The 25329-nt window shown below is 37.9% G+C and overlaps 2 protein-coding genes across 2 annotated transcripts in view; one reads left to right on the top strand and one right to left on the bottom strand.

Moving 5' to 3' along the window:
- The window catches only part of nt5dc1 (5'-nucleotidase domain containing 1), a 105200-nt gene that overhangs the window by 997 nt on the left and 78874 nt on the right, over positions 1-25329 (top strand). Inside the window, exons 2-6 of the mRNA XM_088934863.1 lie at positions 458-549; positions 2930-3001; positions 5236-5345; positions 6694-6773; positions 8480-8561. Coding sequence (XP_088790989.1) covers positions 458-549; positions 2930-3001; positions 5236-5345; positions 6694-6773; positions 8480-8561 — 436 coding nt within the window. The remainder of the gene's footprint in view (positions 1-457; positions 550-2929; positions 3002-5235; positions 5346-6693; positions 6774-8479; positions 8562-25329) is intronic.
- Positions 9333-21426, bottom strand: col10a1b (collagen, type X, alpha 1b). The gene is made up of 3 exons (XM_088934850.1): positions 21339-21426; positions 20753-20897; positions 9333-11896 (listed from the first exon to the last, which is right to left on the bottom strand). Exons 2-3 carry the CDS (start codon positions 20880-20882, stop codon positions 10050-10052), a joined length of 1977 nt encoding a protein of 658 aa, XP_088790976.1. The 5' UTR covers positions 20883-20897; positions 21339-21426; the 3' UTR covers positions 9333-10049.

Genomic DNA, 25329 nt, shown 5'->3' with positions numbered 1-25329 from the left:
AATGAAAATCACTTACTGTATGTATCCACCAACCGGAACATTTAACCCGACCAGTTCCTTTTTTAAAGCCTTGCTTGTCCCATTAAGGTTTATGATTTCCTTCGAAGAACAAAAATGCTTTTGTCACCGTGCATTTAAACTCCCTCGTCCCCACAGAGTGAGAATGAGATACGGGTAAAACGGTTACTGTAAGTGAAAAGCACACTTCACCACAAAAAAAAAAAAACAGAAGGTAAAAATAAAAAATGGGGTTGCCTGTTTTAGACCTAAATTAATTGATCAAATGAGGACACTTGTAATAGACTCAGGATCTAACACTGGGTAAAAAGGTCCTCTCGTTGCCATTAGTTTTCACATTTTCTGCACATCCTTAGTCATACTGTATCCTGGAAAGATTTTATAGTTGCTTTTGGAAACCGTCTCTACATTTAATATATATATATATATTCCGTTTCAGCTTATCTATGACAGCTTTGCCAGATTCCTGGTTGAACACAAGGGCTATGACAAGGAACTGCTCACACTGAGCCCTGCCACTTGGGATTTTTGGTAAGTCAGTGGTTTATCCATCCGAACATTATCAGCAAGCTGCTTATTCTTTATAACAGTCGGGACGACCTGGGAAGGATGTTTTCCAAAACTGACTTGGCTAACATGTAATATCTTTTTTCTCAAAAATCAGGATTTTTCTTCCATTGCATTTCCGTGTAAAGTTTGGTAAAAACCATCTTCTTCCTGATCCCACACTTGACGTGGGTGTAAAACTGTCAGTCCTGTAGTAACGAGGCACAGGCGTTTGGCAAAGGGGAATTAACTGGTCTCAAAGTTACCTCATTACAATTCTGGAGTTAGGAATCTTGGCTCGTGTTTTTCTGTGTAATGGCAGAAAAAAAACTTAAATATAAACAAGTCTATTTTGGTTTCCGATACAATTATTGTAGTTTTCTCTTTTACTGTTTGGACAAAGCTAAAGATGTTGAGGCGATCTCCTGTGGTAATAGTCTGCATTACAAATGAGCAATTATTCTATTATTCTAACTCTGCTGTGGTTTTGTGGAATAAGCTATTAGGTATTATCATTCAAGAAACAGTTGGTTGAGATCAGAGAAGTATTTGCAAACCAAATGATCTAGCTAGGCCAAAGTACGTCCTCTCTTTTGAATCCTTTCTTATGTAATATTGAATCATAAGGCCTCTTGTGTCCAAAACATTTACAGTAACACTGTTTAAACAAGTATTTTAAGGCTAGATTACAAATATTGGGGACCCATTTATGAGAATTGATATGTAAAGTATTACTGCAAAGTGTAGCAATAAAAATGTCTAAAAGACAAACAGACTATTATGATGTTACAGTATTCCCAAGTTAGTCTCAAGCCTTACACCACTGTGCACACTTTTAAAATGTGCCCACTGGTTGTAACTTTGCTTATTATTGATATTGTGATTTAATAAAGTGCTTTTGCATTATAGTATTACAGCTTTGGGACTTCTCCTGAATACATAATCAGCTTGAAAGATATTTTGGTTGGTTGGTATAAACAAGTAATTTGAAACATTAACTTTTCTGTCCCCCTGCCACATCCCCATAGTCTCCCCAACAAGGTAGTATCACCCCCTCTCTGCTGCCCAGCTCTGACATACACGGTATTATACAGCAGAATTATTTATTTCAGTTTCCTGCACGCCAAGAGCAGGTGCTCTTCGAAGCACAAAAGCCCTGGCCTGATATTGTCATAAAGTCTGGGTCACGAGCGTCAGCTTCTTTCATCCCTCTGTAGCACTGTCTGTGAGTTACTATCAAAGACCTGCATATACTATATACCGGTAACTGCCGAAATAAAGAAAACATCAACCTCAAGTGTCTAAATAGGGAATTGGTCCGCCAATTGAGGCACCAGAACAGCGTCAGTGTTCCTTGGCAGAGATTCGACAAGTGTCTGGAACTCCACAGGAGGGATGGGACATCCTTCTTCCATGAGAAGTTACACCATTTAGTGTATTGTTGATGGTGGTAGAAAAACTCCGTCTCAGGTGCCTCTCCAGAATCTCCCATAAGTGTTCAATTGGGTTGATATCTGGTGACTGGGATGGCCATGGCAGGTGGTTTAAATTGTTTTTACGCTCATCAAACCCTTCGGTGACCACTCGTGCCCCGTGGATGGGGGTTACTACCATCCAGGAAGATTCCAGTCCCATCAGGATAGACATGCTTCACCACTGGATAAACGTGATCGCTCAGAATGCCTTTGTATTTTTATTGACATTTATCTTGCTCTCTAAGGGGTTGAGTGGACCATGCCAGGAAAATGCACCCCACACCATGACAGAGGCATCAGAATGAACTTCAGTCAAGTCATTGAGCCTATAGGTTCAATGACTTGAACCTATAGGCTTCTCCCAGCATGTGCCAAAGTTCCCCAACAATCACCCCCCTCTCAAAGTGACAGAGATCTCTTTTTCTAGCCACAGTAGCCAAAATAATGGGCAAGTGGGCCTGCTCATACATCTTTATACAGGCCCAAAACATGATGGGATGTAAATTGATTAACTCAGGAACCACACCTGTGTGGAAGCACCTGTTTTCAATATGCTTTTTATCCCCCATTCACTCAAGTGTTTCCTTATTTTGTCAGTTACCTGTAATTGAACAGGATTTGATCTTAAATGTGCCTTTTTGGTGGTTTAATGAGGATTTCAAGAAGCAGTCTAATAAATATCTTTATTTTGCATATTGCAATATATTCAGAATTGTCAGCTATATTACTCCTGTGTTTCATGTTTATTTTGAAGACTAATGTAGTGAAATACAGCAGTGTATATGTTTTTGTATTTGTAGCTGTTGTTAGCTTGCTATTAAAATTAAAAATATATATTGTCCTCAGATTTATAAGTCAGTGGTTCCATTAACCTTGCATATATTTTTTAGTTTTAAGGGCTTAGTGATGGACCTAGAAGATGGAAATCTGATTAAGCTGGCAGAAGATGGGACTGTGTTAAGGTAATTTTAAAAATGGCATGAACATATACAGTATATTAATGCAATACTGTTTATTAGGTGTCATCATTGGTATCTGCCAAACAATTTCAGGCTTATTAACAGAACCCAATCAGATCATGTTTATATATAGGTGTTAAGCACAATTCAAATTCTGCTCTTCAAATTCATATACTGTAGGTGATCCTCCTAGACTTATGTCTTATTGTCTGCATCCCCCTATGTGTATAAAACAGTACAGTATATGCATCCCAAACTGTGCAGGACAAAATAATATGTGCTCACTTCCAGAACCATATAGAGATCCTGAGAAAGAACATAAAATGTGGTGCTTATGTGTTCCTTGTACTACGTGATATACTATAAATGACAGTTTAAAAGCTGAAAGATGTGACAACAGGAGTTCTCTTTTTACAGTACAAGTCATACTAGCTCAATTCACGTAAAGGGCTGAGACTTTTTGACCAGGTAACACAGGTAAGAACTGTGACCTGGGTTGGCCTGTGTGTGGACAAGTGTTATTCCTGTAGTTTTCACACCTTATAGAGAACTCCAGGGTAATCATACCATTGAATAAATGGCACTGTGAATCTTGTTCTGGCTGTTGTAAGATTGTAACAAAAGTAGTTTCAGGATGGTGGAGATGATGGGATGGTGCCAATTTTTAGATGCCTATACAAACTCCATCCAAATCAGAAAAGAAACTTGCAATAAAAACATTGCAGATAGTTTCCCATAGATAGATATCTCGTGTGTTGAGGGTTGGTGTCTTTACTATTGATTGAAAGTATTGCAGGTACTGTAGAATTGCTCTTCTGTGTGCTTTTCTATGTCATCTGCCGCCTGACCTTTACATTTTAATGGTCAAACAGATAGGAATTACTTTGCCTAAAGAAAGGGAAACAGAAAAATATTTGTTACATGCAGTAGATGAGTAATCCAACTCTGTTATCAGCATATAATTCATGTATTTGTCTCACATCCCATAACAAGTGGTGCATTATCTGATTTACAGTTTATTGCCGTAAATCATTAAACAGAGCAAGTAGTTAATCCATACTTAAGAGAGTGGTATTTTTAAATTTATAAACGTCAGTGAAGCCCAGGACTTTCATCAAGTATGATGTACTATATTAACTAAAGAAACCTTCACCTTTACCTAGATCACCATAAAGTACAGTAATCTAAATCTGTTAATAGACAAATAAGCATTCATAAAAAAAACACTAATACTGGACTGAAATCTATACACTTTTAGTGTTACAAATGATTATAATAATAATTGATTGCAATTATATAGCGCTTTTCTGGACACTCCACTCAAAGCGCTTTACAGGTAATGGGGACTCCTCTCCACCACCACCAATGTGCAGCCCCATCTGGGTGATGCGACGGCAGCCATAGTGCGCCAGAACGCTCACCACACATCAGCTATTACAATATTAGTGGGGAAGAGAGCAGAGTAATGAAGCCAATTCATAGATGGGGATTATCAGGAGGCCATGATTGGTAAGGGCCAATGGGAAATTTGGGCAGGACGCCGGGGTTACACCCCTACTCTTTTCAAGAAACACCCTTGGATTTTTGACCGCAGAGAGTCAGGACCTCGGTTTTACGTCTCATCCGAAGGACAGCGCCTGTTTACAGTATAGTGTCCCTGTCACTATACTGGGGCATTAGTACCTACATGGACCGCAGGATGAGTGCCCCCTGCTGGCCCCACTAACACCTCTTCTAGCAGCAACCTTAGTTTTTCCCAAGAGGTCTCACATCCAGGTACTGACTAGGCTCACACCTGCTTAACTTCAGTGGGCTGACAGCTGTGAGCTGCAGGATGATATGGCTGCTGGCATAATGGTTGATTCAAAATTGTATCTTACTTGTGATGTTTTCTAAAACCTGTTGTGTGGCCTGTCCTCTGACACCGACAGATTGCTCTGACACCGGACAAGATGAGCACATTCTAATGCACTGATGCTACAGTAGGAGCAGTGACAGATCCTTACAGGACCTCCGGAGTAACTTGGTCACATTTTGTCTGTAAAATGATAATGAGTGCAATGCACCATAAACTCAGGGTTTCAAAAAAAATACTGTCCATCGCACAATAAACTCAGGAGAACAGTAGTTTTCATTTGTGATACTGCTGCTGTTAAAGTAATTGTCACTGTGTGTATTGTCAAAAGGTACTGGGTGAAATAAAAAAAATGGATCACTCTATTTTTGGATTTTCTCAGGGCAACTCATGGAACTAAGAGCTTAAGTGCTGAGGATATTATTAAGCACTATGGTGAGAAAAAGGAGTGGAAACATTTCAATAGCCTCAACAGCTCTTTTACAAGATCAGGTACAGTATGCTGGTTTGCACTGATCCCATACTGTGGATAGACAACAATGCTCTATTTCCTTAATCTCTGTTGATATCATATGTGGAATTATTCATAGTTTTAAATACAATGTGTAGGTTTTGTATGTACATTCATAAAATTCTTATTCCAATATCTGCATAGCTGAAGCTGTACAGATATGTACTAGCTTTTGGAATGCTTTTTTCAAATTATATAGTTCTTTACATCTGATAGTCTGTTATAGATAAGCAAAACAATGGAAGTTGCAACTTATGTATGACATTCATGTGTTCAGACAAGAGTCAGACACCACTGGAAATAATTATGAAAACAATCAAAGGCGAGTGTATAATGCAAATTGCACTTTATAGATATGAACTTAAAGTAAAATATGACCTTATACAATATAATACTGACATGTTACAGTGTCACTGGATGCCAGGCAAGCTGTCAGAAAGTGGGAGATAGGTGATGATCCAGCAGTGATCTTGAGAATAACTGTTAGCATTTCTATAGCTTTAGGAGCAGTATGATTCACAGTAGGACCGATTGGTCTAAGTAGGTGAGTTGCTGCTTGGAAACTTTTGCTTCATCCTTTTTATTTCCTATCTTGGGCTAAAACCTCAACGTAGCTAGATGCTGTACTTGCTGCAGAATTATTTGTAAGATCACTACTAGATTGTTGTCTTTCTTGCCAAACTTTTCTCTGAGAATCTTTACATTAGTTTTGCATGCTCCTTATGTTTCTGAATTGCCCACTGTAGCTTTGCACCACAAATAATCAATTAGGACTATCCCTAATTAGGAAGATACAGGTCATGGGTTTGTCATCTGAAGCTGGAAGTGCTGGATTTTGTCACTGCCTTGATTCAGTCTGGGCTTCCTAGTCCAGGTGGCAAACCCATTTCTCATCCCCAACAGTTCAATGAGAAGCAGGTGCTGTGGATATGAGGTGAAGAGCTTAGTGAACGTAAACAGACCCAGTCTTCAGGTGTTGAACTTGAGGGCACAAACGAAATGCCAAACTCACAAGTCGTTGATGAGCTGCCTTCATTTCCACGTGATGGCATTGTTTAATGTCAGTATAGCACTCAGTTAGGTATTTAATTTAATTTCATTCATAAATGAATGAAATTAAACGTTATTTTTTAATGAACAGTTTGCATCATGTACTCTCTTTAAGACTGTATACGTGTGTGTGGGAGATTATTTCCAGTAGTGCAAAATGTAATAAATTACTTTGTGGGACTGTGCCAAAATGTTATAATACTTTCTATTATTATTTATGTTTACGGTAGTAGAAGTAACTGTATAGAAAATTAACTATAACCATTTATTTTTCTTTAGCAAAATACTATTTTTATGACAACTATTTTGACTTACCTGGAGCCCTGCTATGTGCAAGAGTAGTGGATTTGATCCATAAGGTAAGCTTTGTAATATAAGCTGCCATGAAGTGAGATCTTTCCTTTTGTCCTTTTGGGTTCAGATATGCAAATAAGCTGTACAAGTATATGTTTATTGTGCAATGTATATAGTTGAATGTTGTACTAGATGTGTGCTATAAACATAATCCATACTGCTGTCATGCAGTCGTATACAGTCTTTTTATAGCTTTTGCCTCTTTCCTGTTTAAGATCAAGTGAAGAAGTTGGTACAGTATGTCCACTTTTGCAGCAGTGACGGCTTTGCATCAGGTTACTGACAGTTTCAGGAGTTTGAAGTGGCCAAGGTGCAATAAGTCTGAGATTAAATGATGTCCTAGAAATGCCAGATGGAATTCAGATTTAAATTATTCATTATTAAAATTCATTCCCATCGGTAGGTGAATGAGCATGGAATTGTCTTCCACTTAGATGCCTCAGATGTCCAGGGAGCATTTGTCTTGTTTACTGAGCTCTTTAGAGAAAATTGAAAGTCCTTTCATTGAAAAGGTCTGGGCAAGGAGTTGTATAAGAGGACATTTGTCAAGTCTAACTACCTCTTTATCTTCTTGTCTTCTTTATCTTCATCATCTTGAAATGGTTTATCATGTAGCCCAGAATTTGTAACAAATGATAGTTTTTTATGCTAAATCTGGTATTTCCATGCATGTTTCAGCTGTTGAAACTCTCATCATTGATTAGTGGCCTGTGTACAATACCATTCTCCCTATTTTCTATGATTGTTTTGTGCACCTGGGCTAAGCTATTCAACATATCCTTGACTAGTCACTGGAGTTGTGTGAACCATTTTATCGATTGCTACTATACCCGATGAAATTACAGGATAGGATTCAATCTTGGGATTCAGGGTCCCAGTAGTGGAGCATTATCTCATCACCAGCAACCAAATGAGTATCCAAAATATCTGGAACAGGTGTTGAAGAACTCTTTTAACTATTCAACACATTAAATATTATTTCTGATATGACAAGTTATTCACAAATAATGGTTCCAGCACTTCTGGTAGAAATGTGAGATGCTTATACAAGTTGTGTGATTTGACTAACACACCTAATGGGGGTTTCATTCTTCATTCCTAGTCAGATCATCATACCGTTTTGTACACAACAATTACACACATTGGCACCATTTTCAGTGCTTTCCAGCAGAGTGATCCACATAGAACCTTGATTCATTGCTAGGGATGGTTTGGCTGGCTGCAGTACTGGCAAGCCTAGTTCAAGTGACTTAGACCAGTCTCTAACATAATGAGAATGTGAAGGTATTGTTTTGAGTTTTGATTTCTTGATTGTTAACAGACTTGTCAATTAACGGGTTAAATCATTTCATCCCCTGTGCTCTGTCAGCTGTCTCACTAGTGAAGACGTTTAGGGCTTAACCCAAGGTATTTGAGTGTATCATGCAGAGATCATTAATAATCGATACAAAATGATGCCATAAATCATTAATCAATATCAAAATCCATATACATATGGTTTATTCTTTCTTAAAATGTTTGTGTATGTGTATAAGTAGACTGTTAAATTTCTTTTGATACTCAGTATATACAGTATTTCAACACTCGTGTATACTTGTATGGTGTCTTTTACTGTAGCGTACTATATATTTGTGAAGCATCAAGGAAATCCAAGGGTAGAAAATAGGGTAAAAAAGTGTCTATTTTTAAATAAATGTACTATCTTTTACAGAGTGGAAATGAGATTGTGTCTGATTTTTGGAAAGATATGATTGCTGCTATAGATCACAATTACAACACATCCGCATTTAAAGGTAAGTGGGTTTTGATGCATTTTTAAGTCTGGAAAAATGTTTATTGAAGTTTTCAAGAATATGTCACAATACTGCCAAGCACTAATCAGAATAACTCAGTGTGGGGGGAAAAAATGAATCCTTGTTAAAATTAAACTTCAATGGATAATTAATTAAACCAGAAGTTATCAGAGTCTTGTCTAGTGGCCAGATTTGAGCTCCACATCAGATCCTCTAAACTCAGCATGATCAGGGATGGTATTTTCTTTGAAACAGATTCCACTGTACAGTGATTCTGCAGTCATTTAATACTGAAGCATCCATGCAGAGGTCAGTTTTGCTAAATATTAACCTTTTTGGTAAAAAGGGGATTTCAATATGTGCTTTACTTGAGTGGTTCTTTCTTTCAGATTATTTAGGTTTTGGCTGAATGACTTACATCAGTTTTGCTGTTAAGTAGCCCTTACGTAGGTAAAATGTCAACATAAACAACTGTTAAACTACAACATCAATATCTCCCAATCTAGTTGTTTGCAATATTTGCATGAACATTATGAATACATCATGTATAAAGAAGATTGAAGTTTCTTTTTACTTTTTAAAAATAACACTTTTCTGATGTATGATTCCACTTTTTTTTTGCTCTTGTGCCGTGTTACAATGAAAAAAGATGAGTTAATCAATTTTGCAGCTCATATATTAATTTTCTAACATAGACATTATGCTTTCAACTACATCTGAATCATTATTTAAAAGTAAGTATATTTAACAAATATGGAAACACACGCACATTAGAAGTATGTCAGTCTTTATTTTGGTCATTACAATATACATGGCATATACATCTTGAGGGATATGGTAATGACAAACATACATTTCAAAATGTTAATGGTAAATACTGTAGATTGTCTGATATTCAGAATTTTCCAATTCCTAATTCCTGGTACAGTATATTACAGGTATGCATACAGTTAAACACAACATTGCAATGTAAGACATCAAGCAGGTTTTATAGATTATGTATGTTTTGTTTTTGTCAGTAACACTGTTGTTTAAGACAGACATACAAATAAAAATAAGGATCACTTGCTTACAGTTTCATGAGCTGAGACAAAGCACCTTAGTTCTGCTATTTAACAACTTGTTTATTTCCTGTTTTTTAACTGAATATAAGCACACAGCAAGTTAAAAAGCCACCGTCTTGGAAAATATCACTGTAAAAGTTATTAGTGACAACTAATGATCCACTTAATCCTTTATGCTTTTCTAGAGCCCAGCCCCGAGTAAACACACTGTATGTTTATGCTTCTCTTATATAGAAAATTCCAGTTTGTGTGAGCTTTTATATTCAGTTGTATGAAAGAAAACAAAAAAAAAACACATTAAGAAAGTAGTTTAGAATATTTTTTTCATTTCATACTGCTTGAAGCAGTATGCATCAAAAAATGGGGACAATTGGAGAAGCAGTTCATGGATTTAATAGAAGTATGCCGGTAAGACAATGTGGTATCACGTCGAGCCAATCAGGAATCCAGAGAATGAGCAGTGGATGTAGTCAGTGGCATAAACACCAGTGGATTCGTCATTGGGTATTTGAACGTAGACCTGATCTTGCTCGTTTAGGTAGAGGACAGCACTCCCAGATGCCTGATCCAGAAAGCCTTTCTTGTATTCGTCATATGTGTACATCACTGGGGAACCGTTTTTGTACAGCGCGACCCACACGTTAGACCCTTTAACATGCACGTGGTAGGCGAAGTAGTAGACTCCTGGAGTGCGGCAGGTGAAGATGCCGGTGGAGGGGTCGTAGTGCTGCTGCTCATTGTAGAGGGTGTTGTCGAACTGGATGGGCTGTCCCGACTCTGGATACGCCTTCGTTAACAAAGCGGTGAAAGCCGACACGGGGGCCTTTTGGACTATGGCCTGAGCCGCTTTAAAGTTTTTCTGGTAGACGATCTCTCCGGGGGGGCCAGGTGGGCCTGGTGAGCCGGGGTGCCCAGGCAGGCCGTCGGATCCTCTGGGACCAGGGAGCCCAGGGGGGCCTGAGGGGCCAGGCACACCCTTGGCTGTGATGCCTGCGGGGCCAGGTTGCCCAGGAGGACCGGGATGTCCCTTTATTCCAGGTGTACCCGGAGCTCCTGGAGGCCCGCTGGGCCCTGTCGCGCCTGGCGTGCCATCGTCTCCCCTGGCCCCTGGTTCGCCTGGGCGGCCGGGGGAACCCCTAGGTCCCATATTTCCAGGTTGCCCTGGGAGACCTGCAGGGCCAGCTTGTCCTGCCTCACCTTTCAGCCCCGGAGCCCCTGGACTGCCCCTTGCACCTGCAGGGCCTGGTGACCCTGGGTACCCCGATTTGCCCTCAAAGCCCTGTGGACCCTGATCTCCTTTCAGTCCTTTTGGTCCCATGGGTCCAGCTGCACCAGCATCACCTTTAGGGCCTGGCAGTCCGGCTTCACCTGGAAATCCCCTTTGACCTGAAGGACCTGAGGGGCCTGGTGGCCCAGAAGGTCCCCGCTCTCCTGCGTGTCCTGCTGGGCCCTGTTCTCCTTTGCCACCTGGTAGACCTGGGACGCCGTTCATTCCTCTTTCTCCTTTCTGTCCAGGAACCCCTGACTTTCCATAACCTGGGATTCCTGGTGCCCCAGTAGCTCCAGGAGGTCCTGGGGGGCCTTTTGGCCCAGCTTGTCCAGGAACACCTGGTGCACCATTTTCTCCTGGCTTTCCTATACCTGAAGGACCTGGTGGTCCAGCTGGGCCTTTATGGCCAGGCATGCCCATAGGTCCTGGAGGTCCATCCTGACCTGGCATTCCCTGCTTCCCGGGCTCCCCTGGGTAACCGGGTTTGCCAGGTTTTCCTATTCCAGGTTGTCCGGGTAGTCCTGCAGGACCTGCTGGTCCAGGAGCACCTCTCTCTCCTGGATGGCCCTGGATTCCATATCCCTTCTCTCCTTTTTGACCTGGTTGTCCAGGAGCTCCTGGATGCCCCTTCATCCCTGGCTCCCCTCTAGGCCCTGGAGAACCAGCTGGCCCGTGAGGTCCTGGCTTTCCAGGAGCAGAGATACCAGCAGGTCCCGGGATTCCTGGAGATCCTGGCATCCCCCTTGGACCTTGAGGCCCAGCAGACCCTGGATCACCCTTCTCCCCAGGACTTCCCCTCTCACCAGGTTTTCCCGGAGACCCAGGCATGCCTGGCTTGCCAGGGGAGGAATATCCCTGTGGTCCTGGTGGCCCAGGTGGTCCCTGTGGTCCTGGCATCCCATAGCCTCCCTTTCCTGGGGGCCCTGGAGGCCCAGGTGGCCCCGGCTGTCCTGGTTCACCGGGAATTCCTGGTTCTCCTTGTTCTCCCCTCATCGGCAGCACTGCAATTGGACAGGAAAACACAGTTCACCGCACAGGTTTTCACTTGCGTGCCCAACTGCATTCCTTTGCGTTTCGAGCTGTTTCAGCCAACAGGAAAGACTTGACTTTGTGCTACTCCATGTAATTGAATTGTGTGATGTAATGCGCTATAACAGTTAATTTCGTAAAGGCTTTTCTTCCTCATCTCCCAAATGTGGGCACTGCGCTACGAGAATATAATAAATGTTCTCATTATTCTTAACATTGACAGCATACCTAGGCATAACATACCTCAAATGTCTGTCTTAATTTTTTCATGAAAATATTTTGGTTTCTTATCTCCGTCTTGAAATCTGGCTTTGATGCTTCTACTCTTTAACCCGTTTTTCTGGCTGTAAAATTCTTAAATATTTTCAGGTTCATTTAAATTATACATGTGCTGTAAACATGAAACCTGTTGAGTCTCCTAGATTTTCAAATAAATATTTTAATTATGTTTGATTTTAAGGAATAGTTAAATTAAATATTGTGAATATATTTTTAACAGAAATAAAACAAATGAATCAAAGAAAAAAATAAAAATATATTTATATTTCAAATTATTGGAAGATCCCACAAGTTTAAACTTCTTTAGTATTGCAGTTCACCTTTGGGATATGCTCCGTGCTGCATTTTCATTTAATATTTTGGCACATTCAGTTCTAACTGGTAAAGAGAAGAGAGATAACACAATGTTTCGGCTGTGGAGCCTTCTTCAGGTGGTATACCATGTAACGCTGCATAAATATTCATATTTAATGTACAGTTAAAAATCAAAGTATGTAAAACGTCTAATATGTAGAATAGTTTGTCTGTAGAGTTTAGACGTGGCTGAAGACTAGAATATACTGTATATCAGGAGTGAAGCGTTGTATCTTAAAGTTTATTGGATCATTTTCATTTCTAAAGATTTATTTAAAACTGCTATATCATACAGTAACTGTCTTTTGGAGTTTAGTTTATTTAGGTGCAATTATTGAGATGTTAATTGAGCATACTCTTGTCATTTTGAGTAAATAACTTCATATAGTTTTTATGGAGTTCAGGCTTCATATTTTTCTTATATTTTCAGTACAAGATTGTAAAACATATCTATATTGATTCTGTAGGTATTTAAATGTATGTGCCATCGGTCTGTCTGTTGCAGTAAATGCATGTCATAGAAGAGCTGAGTGAAAAATGTAAAGCAATTAATGAATAAAGTCATCTGTTGGTATTGCATAAAAATAGTTGGATATCCTGAAACAGAATACTGTAGATCACAACAGTAATGGTCTTTTTAGATTTGCTTTCTCCTCGTCAGAAGCAAAACTGAAAGTATCAAATATGTATCAAATATTTTATTGTGTTTGCTTTCTAACACTGCAGATTGACCTTTGCATAGCATCAAGGACCAGATTGTATTGCTTGCTGCAGCATTCATATTTGAGTGGAGAGGGAATGTGATTAATAGAGATGTTTTGAGGTAAAAACAGTCTCTCAGAGCTGAAGAAGTTCAAGTAGGTAGCGCACCCGAAGAAGACTCCTCAGCCGAAATGTTGTTTCTTTGCTTCTTTTTTTCAGCATGAAATAAACCTTTACTTGTATCTGAGAGCTGTTCAGATTAGGATGTGGCTACATTCAATTTAAAAGCAGGTTGAAATGAGCATAGTTATCTTAAGGCCAGTTGATTTTTTCTCTGGAATGAGTTAGACTGAGGAAGAAGGAGATGGGATGGTTGATCTGTGTTATCCTGAGAGTGCTGCATTTTTCTGATGCAGTTTAGTTTTTCAGTTCCCTATTACAGAGGCAGTTTCCATGAAGTTTTGTCAGATTTTGCTGCACTGAGTTTTTCTTTTTGATTACTCTGTTATAGAAAACTGAATGAACTTGCTTCCTGGATATCTTTTCAAAGGAGAGCACTCTAAAATGAACAACCTTGTTTTTAGTAACTGATCTTATTAATCACAAATCTTAAACTTTGGTCTTAAATACTGGTTATTACCACTAAAAAAGGACGCAGGGACCAGAATATGTTAGCACTCCTATATTTCATTTACAGTATTTACTACAGTATATGAATTTACCAGTTACCGATTTTCCCCAATGAATTTGCATTATGCATGTAAGCAGTAATCAGTTAAAGTGTGATGTGTTGCTTAAAATGAAAGGAAATTACACTATCTTTATTTAAATGTCCTTTACCATATTATTTTTAAAGCAATTTGTATTCAGTTGCGTGCTGACTAGATAAAATAGTTAATATAAAGAATTGACTCCCTGTGATATTTTTCTACATAATGTGCCAAGTGATTAGATCTACAGCTAAAAAATCTTGTGAAACATGTTTTGAAAGGGAAGTTTCTTATTTGCATTTAATTGTTATTTTTACTGGATTTAAAAAAATATACAGAAATAAATACCCTTTTTTTATACAAGAAAAGGCTTTTTTTTGGTAAAGGAAATAACGGTAATTAAAAATGAAATATAACTCATTTCATTTTGTTTCGTGTGGTGAGTGTTTTTTCTTAGGCTTACCTTAATTCGTTTGAAAATTTCTGTAATAGAGTATATTAAAACTAAAAATTAAGCTGCGAAAGCATTATATTATGTAACAAAATCAATCATAGCATCTAACATTACACGATAAACACTGGAAAAATGTGGACCACATTTTACATAATCTATATTTTCTTGAAGAATGTTAATTGATATTTCTTATTTTCTGTTGCGATGGAAGAGGAACCGTGAACTGTCATTCTGTGCTTGGCTGAAAGGGGTCATAGCATTAGTGAAATCTTGAAAGTGGTTTCCTATAGCGCCCTCTAACGTTTGTCAGGGGTATTGACGGAACTGCTGTAGTGGCTCTTGCCGCAGTTCATGCAGTACCCATCTCTACTGAATGATCACTTACTACAGGAACGGCATCTTTACTTCAGTATGGGCACTATTTTTCTAACATCTCATTATTCCGTTGGCCTTCATCTTGCTTAAAGTAGACCAGTGAGGCATTACAGTCCTTAAGCCAAACAAATTTAAAGGAGAAAAAGGTTATCTTAAGAAAACAGTATACTGTTCCACGTCACACTGTAAATGTAAAGGCCAGTGGAAGGACTTTTCTAGATGAATGAATGTCTCATATAACAATGGGCTTATTTATTTAAAAAATAAATTGTTGTATTGCTTGCCAAATACAGTGTAAAAAATAAAACAAATCCTAGTTCAGAATGATGTGAAAGTGTCTACTTTTCTATACCGTAATTTTAAGCTCTCTCTGCTTCAATTGAAGTGAGGAGCACAGTGATTTGTGGACATACTGCAAACTGAAATCAGCAAATAGTGATGATGTAGTATGTTTTTATACAGTGTAGGAGTTATTTTGTATATACAGGTATGCCATTTTCTAATGGAGTGCAGTTGTGCATGTGACCCACAGCAACCTAGTGAGAGCAGATCCTGACTTTGACTACTGTTCACATGGTTTCATTGAGCCACAGTATTTTAGGGTCCACTTTCGGACAGGACCTCTTGCATTCTGTTTCTCTAGTTTGATGACAAAGGTCAGTGCACACTCACTGCAACTTAAACGTGAACCACTGTGTCCTGTCGGGCTAATTCCTCCATTTTACAGACCATGATGCATGGCAAGAATTTCAAATGATAGTGTTATTGTAAATTTTTAGAATTATTATTAAGAAATTATTTAGCATCAGATTTGGCGTCTTCAGTAAGCTGTCATGCACATCTCGTTAAAGTATTGAGAATTTAGAAAATTCAGTTGAATTAGTTTATTAAGAATGAGAGATGTTAGATATTAGGCTTTATGATTTAAAAATAAATCACTTTAAGGTACAGTAGTATTTTGGGGCTGTACAGAGAACACTTGCTCAGGGACCAGCAATATAGTACACTGTATGACTTCTTACGAAATAAAATGAATTAAAAAATTAATGCCGTATAATCCAAAATTGTGAACTTGACCTAGGCTTAAATTGTACAGTTGCTCTCCACAAATTTAGGATTTAATCTTACACTGTAGTAATGTTTTTTGCATGTTACAAGACCAATGGGCAGTGTTCTTGTATGTACATCTCACATTAATTGCTTGAAACCAGTGAGAGGTAAGGAATTGACTGAATTGATTAGCGATTAGCCCACATGTAACATGATCTACTCAATAACAAATACTAATTACTCACAGCAAGTTCAAAGCATGTGTTCATATGTACTAACAAGCAAGTGATCTCCAAATTAAAAACAAACTACTTTATGAAAAGGGGTGTCTATTTCTGTAATTTTGTATATATAACCATTTCGTGAAAATTGTGAAAAAAGCATTTTTTGAATAAAACGCATTACTCATTGACTGGAAAATTGCACATCCATAAAAAAGACCAATACCTCTGATGTTTCTATAACAATGAATTATTACTGTAAATACACCAATATTATCTCAGCTGTGAATACATTCTACCTTACTCTTATAAACTATTATCAGTACTCTTGAAAAGGTTGTATAATTTGTAAATATAGAAAATATTAATAACAATAATAATAATGAAATGTGTATTTATTGATTGCTCTTGTTTTTCGGTTTTATTTGTAAGTGTACACTTCCTCTACAGATTTGAATGCACTTACAGTCTTAATATTATACTATATGTGTTCAGTAGCTGCTTCATATAATGTATTTGTCACAGTGGTCTGGTTAAGCTGAGTGTGGGCAGAAAATCTATCTCCCATGATAAATTCTTGGTACCTTGTCATTAATAAAGGATTTGATGTACTGTAAGTGACTTGCAATGATCAAGCACGTTTTCTGTTTAATTCATTCTGTAGTGACTTTATTGTTTTATTTTCAAAGTGTTATTTGACTGAATTTTGTTGGAAAATCCTTGTTTCCAAAGTTTTAGTTTCTATATAGCATTCGCTCACCTTTTGAGCTTCCCCATCAGGAGTCTGTACGAACAACAGTATGGTTCATGTTTGGTTAATGCACTTCAAGAATTTAAGCTTACCTCAGGAATGGGCAGGATAGAAGAAAGACACAAAGAAACCTCTTTCAATATCTTCATAATTCATTAACAAAACAACAACATAAACTGTCTGGTACAGTAATACCCTACAGGCCATACAGATCAAACTATTCCCATAGCTTTTGTTACACCACATCCTTGACCACAATAATGGGTTTGTGAAGCTCTCACAGCACACGCCAACCTGGTAATAACACTGTGGCCTGTTCAACCACAACACTGCACAAAGAACAGGAGAGGGTGATCTGCTGACCGAGTTGTTCTGTTTGACACAGATAATTGGAGGGCTCCGTTTTCAAATATGCATTTGTTGTCTTTAAAATTCAATAAAAATAGCGTATGGAATAGGGTAGTCTATACAGATGTACTGATGAAAATGTTCTCGTACGCTACAGTTAGTAGTGACGTGTAAGGATCCAGCAACATAAAGGGACAAATCTCCTCCCATCTTCTTCCTCTTCCTTTATCACATCAGGATGTAACGCGTCTTTGAATAGTTTTAATGGTTCAGTCTTGGTTAGTGTGGATACAAAATGACTGATAGTCACTCCTTGCACTCTTGTTATATTTGAACAAACTATAGATGTTCACATTAAATGTCAGTTTGCTGTACCTTTGTTTCAATTATTTGTCCATGAAAGAACTTTGTAACAGTAAGCATTATTTCTGGTATTAACAGAGTTCTCTAATCAGAAAGACACGGCCAGTTTTCAGTCAAGAACTGTATGTTTAAAGAGCAGTGGGGAAAAGTGCTTAGTCACAGAGCTATGAAAAGTGCACAGTGTCACAGAAGGCCTGGTCATGTGCCATTAGGCAGGGCTGTTGAGGACATTGAGTTTACTTCCTGATAACAGTGATTATTCCATTCTTGGAAGTCTGTGGTATTTGGTTTTCCCAAACTATATCCTCTTTGGGATCTTCAAATTACTGCATTTGTGTGGGAAAATAGAAATATGCCTTACACAGTGATTTTAATCTTTGTATTTTTTTATTTTAGTTGTGCGTTTTGGGTTTTTAGGGGGTTTCAGGACAATGTTGTCTTCTAGATTGGGAGATTTTGTTGTTGCTACAATTCCATATTTAGCTAGAGCTCCAAATCAAACAACAACAATTTTCTTTTACGTAATATTTCTTTCACATTATTTGTTTTTAATCTCATTTGTTGTTTGTTTTGAAGATTTATTTGAAGGATAAAGTAGAATATGGATCTTAATTGAGTGTGTTTTGTTGTTCCTCTCTTATAAGTTAAGATAGATATTATCTTATAGTGTTTTATATAAACAAGCATGTTTATGTGTATCATATGCATTAACATCTTTCCCTACCTACTCACTTCACCCACTACAGAATAGATGTAAAACTAAAATCAAAATGGAAACATTTGAATAACGCATAAATACTGATTTATTTAAAATGTCAAGATCACATAACTGGGACACTCTATACTGAAATTTAAGAGACAAATTAATGTGTTTTTTTGAGTATGTTACTATACCTGCATTCATTGAGGGTCAGTTTGGGCTCATTAGTTAATAAACAGTTTAACCACTTAAATTTGGAACTACTACTGGGGTCTGAATTATTTAAGTGTAGTATAAACAAACAGGCATAACATTTTTAGCTGCTACCCTCACCTGGAAAATGACCGAAAATGGATTAATAGATGGGTAGGTAAAATGTAGATAATGTTTAGGCTGTGCCTTACTTGTTAACATCTGTCTTGGAGAATACAAAAACTACCCAGTTGGTGGGCACAGAGATAGATAGATACTCCTTACAGACAGATGTCAGTATCCAATTAAGACCACATTGAACAAAAATAAAAGTGATGTATATTTTTGTTCTGTCAATATAATATTTTTGGGGAGGGAGGAGACAGCAGTAAAATAAACTATTGTAGTTTTGTTGTCTGTTTAGAATGGTATTATTTAGACACAAACGTAGATTATGTCTACTGAGTTAGCCTTAAACATCGACTTGTTCAAAAATTGTTTATCTAGGTAGATGTGGTAAAGTCTCTGCTCAGGTTTGCTTTTCAGTCCTGGGTCGTCATTTTTGAAATCACTTGCTGAAATTATTTGAACTGTTGAAATTCATCTGTTGGCCTTCATTGAGCCTTGAAATCCCTTTTAGTGCACTTGAAACTGTTACAAGTGAGCCCATACTCTTATCAGTCCAGCCATGTGTCTGTCCGAGACTGATAGATTAGAAACCATGTATGTCAACTGAAAAATATTAGGAACAGCAAAGTGCTGTGCAATACTTGTTTGATAGGCAGCTTGAAAATGACTTTCTGTTAATTAATGTATCTCTCTACACAGTGCTACAGTAGGTCCAGCTGAATTGTAAAAAATGTCTGTATAAAGTAAATAACATATAGGCATTGCTTGAAGTGTAATAAAATATTGTGTGTGTCTAAAAGAAGTACCTAAGAGATAATATAATTCTGAGCTTGTTGTGTTATACAGGCCTTGGCATTTATCTTTTTGTGTTTGAGCCATCTTGTCTCAATGCTCTTGCTCAATATTTGTAAATACAGTTCATTCAGGAAAATATAGTAGCAGTCATTGCTTTACACGTAAAATTGTTTTAATTTCCTTTTTGGAAACTTGAAATCGCCGACTATGAAACCCCTCTTTTTGTATTTGCCAGTTGTTAATCTTCCCTGCTTTGCTCTTTTCATTCCTGTGCCATCTTTGCAAGGATTTGGAGGATTGTGTGCGCTGGGTCTACTCAGCGTTTGCACTTGTTGAAGCATTTTAGTGCAGCCAGTGCATTAGTTGTTATATTGGTCCTGCCAATTATACATTGAAGAACGGGATCCCTGGGTGCTGCAGAATTCTCCGGAGGAGTGGGCCGTGAAACTGTCTGACAGTATCTGCACTGTGGGCCCACAGGGGAGCTAGCAGGAATTGAAGGATTGATTTCCAGACGCTTTCACTTTCTAATGGCACTGCAACCTCCCAGGCGCTTAGGGAATAGCCAATAATCTCGCTGCCCCCTAGACTGCTCAAGTCCCCCAATCACAGCAGCGTCTGAACAGCTATATTCCTGCAGGCTGAGGAATACCAGCCACAGCAGCTTGATGACATCCCAGTCTGGAACTGCTGATGTCTGGACTATAGGACTCTAGTGAATAAGTCTCCTGAGTAAATTGTTGCTTAAGCACTCACTGAGAATGCTGATAATTTCTGTAACTTTATTTTTATATAGTTAAATTATTCTAAAATATAATCCAGAGCTACTAGTTGAATCACCATGCATCTTTTTTGGGGGTAAAAAAGGCTCTAGTGGTTCCGAAACAAGAGCTGAAGTTACATGCAGAATTCATCGTTTCAAGACTGACGCTGAATTCCGCTCCAAACAAGACTGCGTAATGCATAATTAACAAAGGCACAACCGGAAAGAGTTCAAATATAGAGAATGTGCAATGCTCAGAGACGCTGGAGCTGATATTATACAGTGTTTAATAGGTCATCTACTTAAAAAAGAAATGTTTGAACTGTTTAAAATAGATGTTCAGTTATTAGCCCATACATGTTTTTGCTTTGCATCTCAGCTACTAGGAAGGATAGAGAGGCGTTCGAAAGTTACCATCATGCGATACAAACCCAGCAAATACTGTTGTATAGTTTGAAGGAGGAAGTTCGGTTGAATGAATAGTAGTCAGATGCTCGGCTAATCTCATAAAGCTTGCAGTTCTACCATAGTTCTATTTTCGTTTAAATACTTTACATTGACCCTGACTCCTGACTCCCCAAAGTAAAAAACTAGCTAAGAAAGATCAGGCTGTTTTATCGAAGACCAAAGATGGAGTCTTACCTTGGCTCTTGACATTATATGGTTGATATTGAGGCCCCTTGATCTCTGACTTTTTGCCGTAATATGCCCCTGCATGAACCTCACTCAAGCAGAGGAGTACCAGAAGAAGGCTTGTTATTTGCAGCTCCATCTTCTGTAGCTAAATCTGCGGAGGAAATAAGAATTTGCGTCATTCAAGAGCTGTGAATTGCGCCTGCCCATCTGCTCCTAAAGTTATTCTTCATCAAACTGAGTATCTGGCCATACGGAAATAATGGGGAAACTGCGCTCAGAAGTAAGACATGTTACAAGCATGGTAAAAAACCAACAGTTGTAATTCAAATCAGTGCAATGCCTTATAACGATCAGCACAGATTTTTAAAGAAATGTGTGCTCCACATTCTTGTATACTGTACACCTCTCCCCCACCATCAGCATAAAAACATTGAGCAAGACTCAACTGGAAAATTATTGTGCCCTGTGCTACCAGCTGGTGGCTTGCAAAGACTGGGTGCCACATTGTCTAGCTCTGGTGGAGTAAAGAAAAACTGCATCTTTTAAATCCTTGACCTAATAGGCTCTAAAAATGGAAATGCATATTACATACCAGCATAATTGGACTCCACAGATATGAGTGCTGTTGCCACTGCTCGTATATCCTTTGGGTTGGAGAATGTCAGCTGGAGAGACGCTACTGGTGAGATACCCATGAGGGTATTTATACCATATCTCTAGTATGCATCACAAAGGTACCTATACAAGCACCTCCCTTTGCTGTTGTAAGCTTTAATTAAAGGCATATTCTGCCTTACGTAGGCTGGTTAGATCAGATTCCTAGTTTTCTCTCTATATTTCAAGCCTTGATTTTTTTTAGTTAGTTTGGATAAAACTTCAAAAATATATCTTTTTTTTACTCTGAAGTTGCCACCACATTTTTTATCCTTTTTGAGGAAATACACACTTATACAGTATTTGATAATATATCTGTTGTCCCATTAAGATCTCCTTAATCCTAAATTTGGACGTGGCCACAGTGAGTTATTTGCAATTTATGTGTGTGAGTATCTTACAGCAAGTCTAAAATTAAGTCTCCAAGGTTATTGAAATAAATGCCTTGTTTTATTTAAAATGTATTTTAAAGAAGTTGGGAAGACTGTAAATAATTCCCTTTATTTATGTCTAAGTATCCTAAACTGAAGCCGATAACCTTAGCTTTAAATGTTTACAAAGAGTGAGTACTGTAAGTATTGGTGTAAGTATTAATATATTAATTAAGGGCACATTGAAATAAGTATAAACATCTCTGTCATTATTGTGCTGCGCAATATCTTGAAAAAAATATATTTTTTCTGTATATGTAAGAGAATGCCCTGCATATAAATGCACTACTGTAATATTTTGGGGTATATTTTGAAGGCTGTAACAACATTTTAGGCACTAAAACTATAATAAACTGTAGAAGTATCATCCATTTTCCAAGTGAAAATTAACCTGATCATCGACTCTGGCTTTCTAAAAGAATTTATTCTGAATAAGTTGATGCACGCGGTATGCGGTTACTACTGACCACCTTACATGGTATGGAAAAACAACAAATTCAAACAACAACACATTTTCAGAAACAGTTAGAGTAAGGTTGAGATGAACCGAATGTGCTCTTTAGGAATGAGCAAGCTCGGTTTCACATAGTTGCGTTTCCCTCTTTACAAATGAGAAAACAGTCTTATATTATTATTTAAGGTAGTAGTACTTTCTGATTCCTCAGTAAATATAATACATGTGCCTTGATCATGAACCTTTGTGGCCTGGCTCATTTTCAAAATCTCAGGCACATGTCCTGCTGAGATTCTTAAGATGAAAACATACGGTCGATTTAATTTTACGTTCATCGAAACCAAAATTTGGAAAACATTGGTGAAGCTGTGTGAGCATTGAGCAGATTGGATGATGATCATGATCATCATCATCATCACCATTATAGTAACGGTAACTGAGTCACCTCCCCGCACTCACCTTTTAAAATCATACTTTTATGTCTGTCTGCCTATTTTTGCCTTTATTATAGTCTAGCAGTCTTCCATTTTTTCACATACAAATATCTGGAATAAAATTTATCGCCCTTACTTTCTGGTTTGACGTTACAGGCAACAATTTTTGAGGGCTAATAAAACAGACCATATGCGGTCATGATTAGACACGTTACCCACAGCTGGACAGAAATATTGAACGTAGGGTTAACCTGTATGTTTTACTCTAAATAGTAACCCTTTTATTCTTTGGAATATTTAGGGTCAACCAGTTTACAATCAAATTCTGAAAGCCATTTTTTATAGCTTCATTTTTTGACAATTTGTTTGGTACGAACAAAAGAAAATTAAATTTGTTAATGCCTGTGTCATGTACGTTCAGTAGCTTTTGTATGATGTACTTTAGTTCATTGCTTATTTAGAAAAAACACCTCTCTGTGCCACTGCTCTGCGACCAGTGACCAGGAGTTCTTTGGTGTAATGTGCCTATGAGAAAAAAAGAGCAATGTTGGTAATCATCATTCTCTGGGGTACTTAATACCTGTTTGTTATTGTTAATATTATTCATAGTGAAAGTTGTCCAGTTTGTCATTCATGAACATTTACTGTAGTTCTGCATTTAAAACAATTTTCAGTAGGATATAATTTTATCTTAATGCAATAAAATGAAGTTAAATTCCTAAGAACAATTGCTTGCATGTGGATTTTTTCATTACAGTGCTATTAATGTGTAGGGTTGTCACTTTTGCTTTACTGTATGTGAAACATGTGAAAGATGATGCGATACTATTGCAGTGTGAAATGTACATACTGTACCATACAGGAAGTGCAAAGGATGCTTAAAATTGCAGTTTGTTTCAGTAAATCCTCTGATCCTCACTTTTCAGTGGATGAACTTTTCAGTACTATATAACATAAATATTATTGTAAAATCTGGTTTAGGTAAGTAAGTGTTCTGTTGTTCAGATCAGAAATATTCTTTTGTTTTTCTCATACACCTTGATAACTTGGATGTTTAATAAATTAGATTAGATAAACAGATAAAGACAAAATAATAGTTTATATTTCTTTTTCAAGTTAAATAATGGTACAGTAATTATTTGTGTGGGATTTGTGTTATCTGTGGTTGCCATTTTTTTTAAAAGTGCAGTATATGCTTAGTCCAGCAGAGGGCAGTATCGAGCGGCTTTTGTGAGTTCATCGAGATATGGCAGCCCAGGTTGTTCCACACCATGGCTGCAGATGCTGTTATTTTTGGAACCTGCTGAATAATCAGTAATCTAATTTGCATTTTTAAACATTTATTGAACTCTTAATAGCATGAATTGTGGGTTATTAAAATTATTGTCTTCGTGGCCATTATTATATTTTATGTTTTAAGAAGAATATGGTATATGGCACATAAGGCATTTTGGAATACACAAGAGCATATCAGACGTTTGCTTGCTGTATGTCAAACTTGGAAACAAGTGTGTTTATAATGTACTGTATGTAAAACGTAGCTATCCATTTTTTAAAAGCTAAAGAACACACCAAAAGAAAATAAGTGAATATTTTTTAACACTTTATTTTTAATAACTATAACACACTAAAGCACTTTTTAATGAAATATTATTTCAAACAGATGTACAAATTAAAAACTCAGAAAAATCAGTCATAATTTAGATACAAGTTAATGTAATGTAACATTGTAACCTCTATAAAAATGCAGTTTACATAAGTATGTTTAAAAGCTAGATTTAAAAATAGACAAGGACTAACGATTCACAATTGCTTCTCACTTACTACTCCCATGTTTGTAATTGCACATTTATTAACAAACTTGGCTCACTCCTCTTGCCCTTTTACCAGCATGAGAGGATGAGTGCAGTGCACATTTCCCTCAGTAGACAAACAGATAGCATCGATTGGACCGACAACTGCAGACTCACACATCTCTGAGTAATCGGAGGGGTTACTGGTCACAGTACAGGGCTGTTGAAGGGCATGTTTTACTGGGTGCTGGGGTGCTTTTTGACCATTCAGAGCTTTAGACGGGGGGTGCTCAAGTCCAGGATTAGTGAGTCACAGTACAGCAGATCTTGTACTGTAGGTTTATGTAAATCCGCAGCACTTTGGATTGATGAGAAGAACTTCTTTCCTGCTCCAGTTAAGCCAACACTTAGTTCCCTTTGGGCATTAAGAGCTGAGCTACAATTTAAAACCAGTAGATAAGGGGCTCCCAAGCACGGGGCATCTCCTGTGTTAGACCTTCCTGTTCAAGGGCTTCCTTTCCTTTAGAACACGATGACTCCCCATTGACTCAGGCTCACCCCTTCCCTGTAGAGAACAGCCAGTTGTGTTTGGCTGCCTGCTCATTACCCAGTCCCTACCAGCTAATGAGCCAAACTGGGCTCAGCCTGCTGACGGCAGGACGCACGCTGTGCTCCAAACCAGGGTCTATACTGAGCAAGCTGCCCACCAAGTGATGTGTTTAAAATGCTTCTTTGTGGTCATAAAACTTGAGGGAAAAATTAAGTTTGATCTTAAGGCTGTTGTTTATTGTAGATTCTAAAATCAGAATTTCAGGAT

This window comes from Atractosteus spatula, chromosome 2, assembly GCF_055471065.1.
Source record: "Atractosteus spatula isolate fAtrSpa1 chromosome 2, fAtrSpa1.hap1, whole genome shotgun sequence".
Lineage (NCBI taxonomy): Eukaryota > Metazoa > Chordata > Actinopteri > Semionotiformes > Lepisosteidae > Atractosteus > Atractosteus spatula.
The sequence above is the reverse complement of the archived record's forward strand: the minus strand, read 5'-3'. Positions and strand labels throughout refer to the sequence as shown.

Bases quoted from the DNA above. Each gene is read 5' to 3' on its own strand.
- col10a1b (XM_088934850.1), bottom strand. From the start codon at position 20,882: ATGGAGCTGCAAATAACAAGCCTTCTTCTGGTACTCCTCTGCTTGAGT. The intron at 11,897-20,752 runs GTAAGACTCCAT...GTCCAATTGCAG, and splicing joins ATATAATGTCAAGAGCCAAG to TGCTGCCGATGAGGGGAGAA.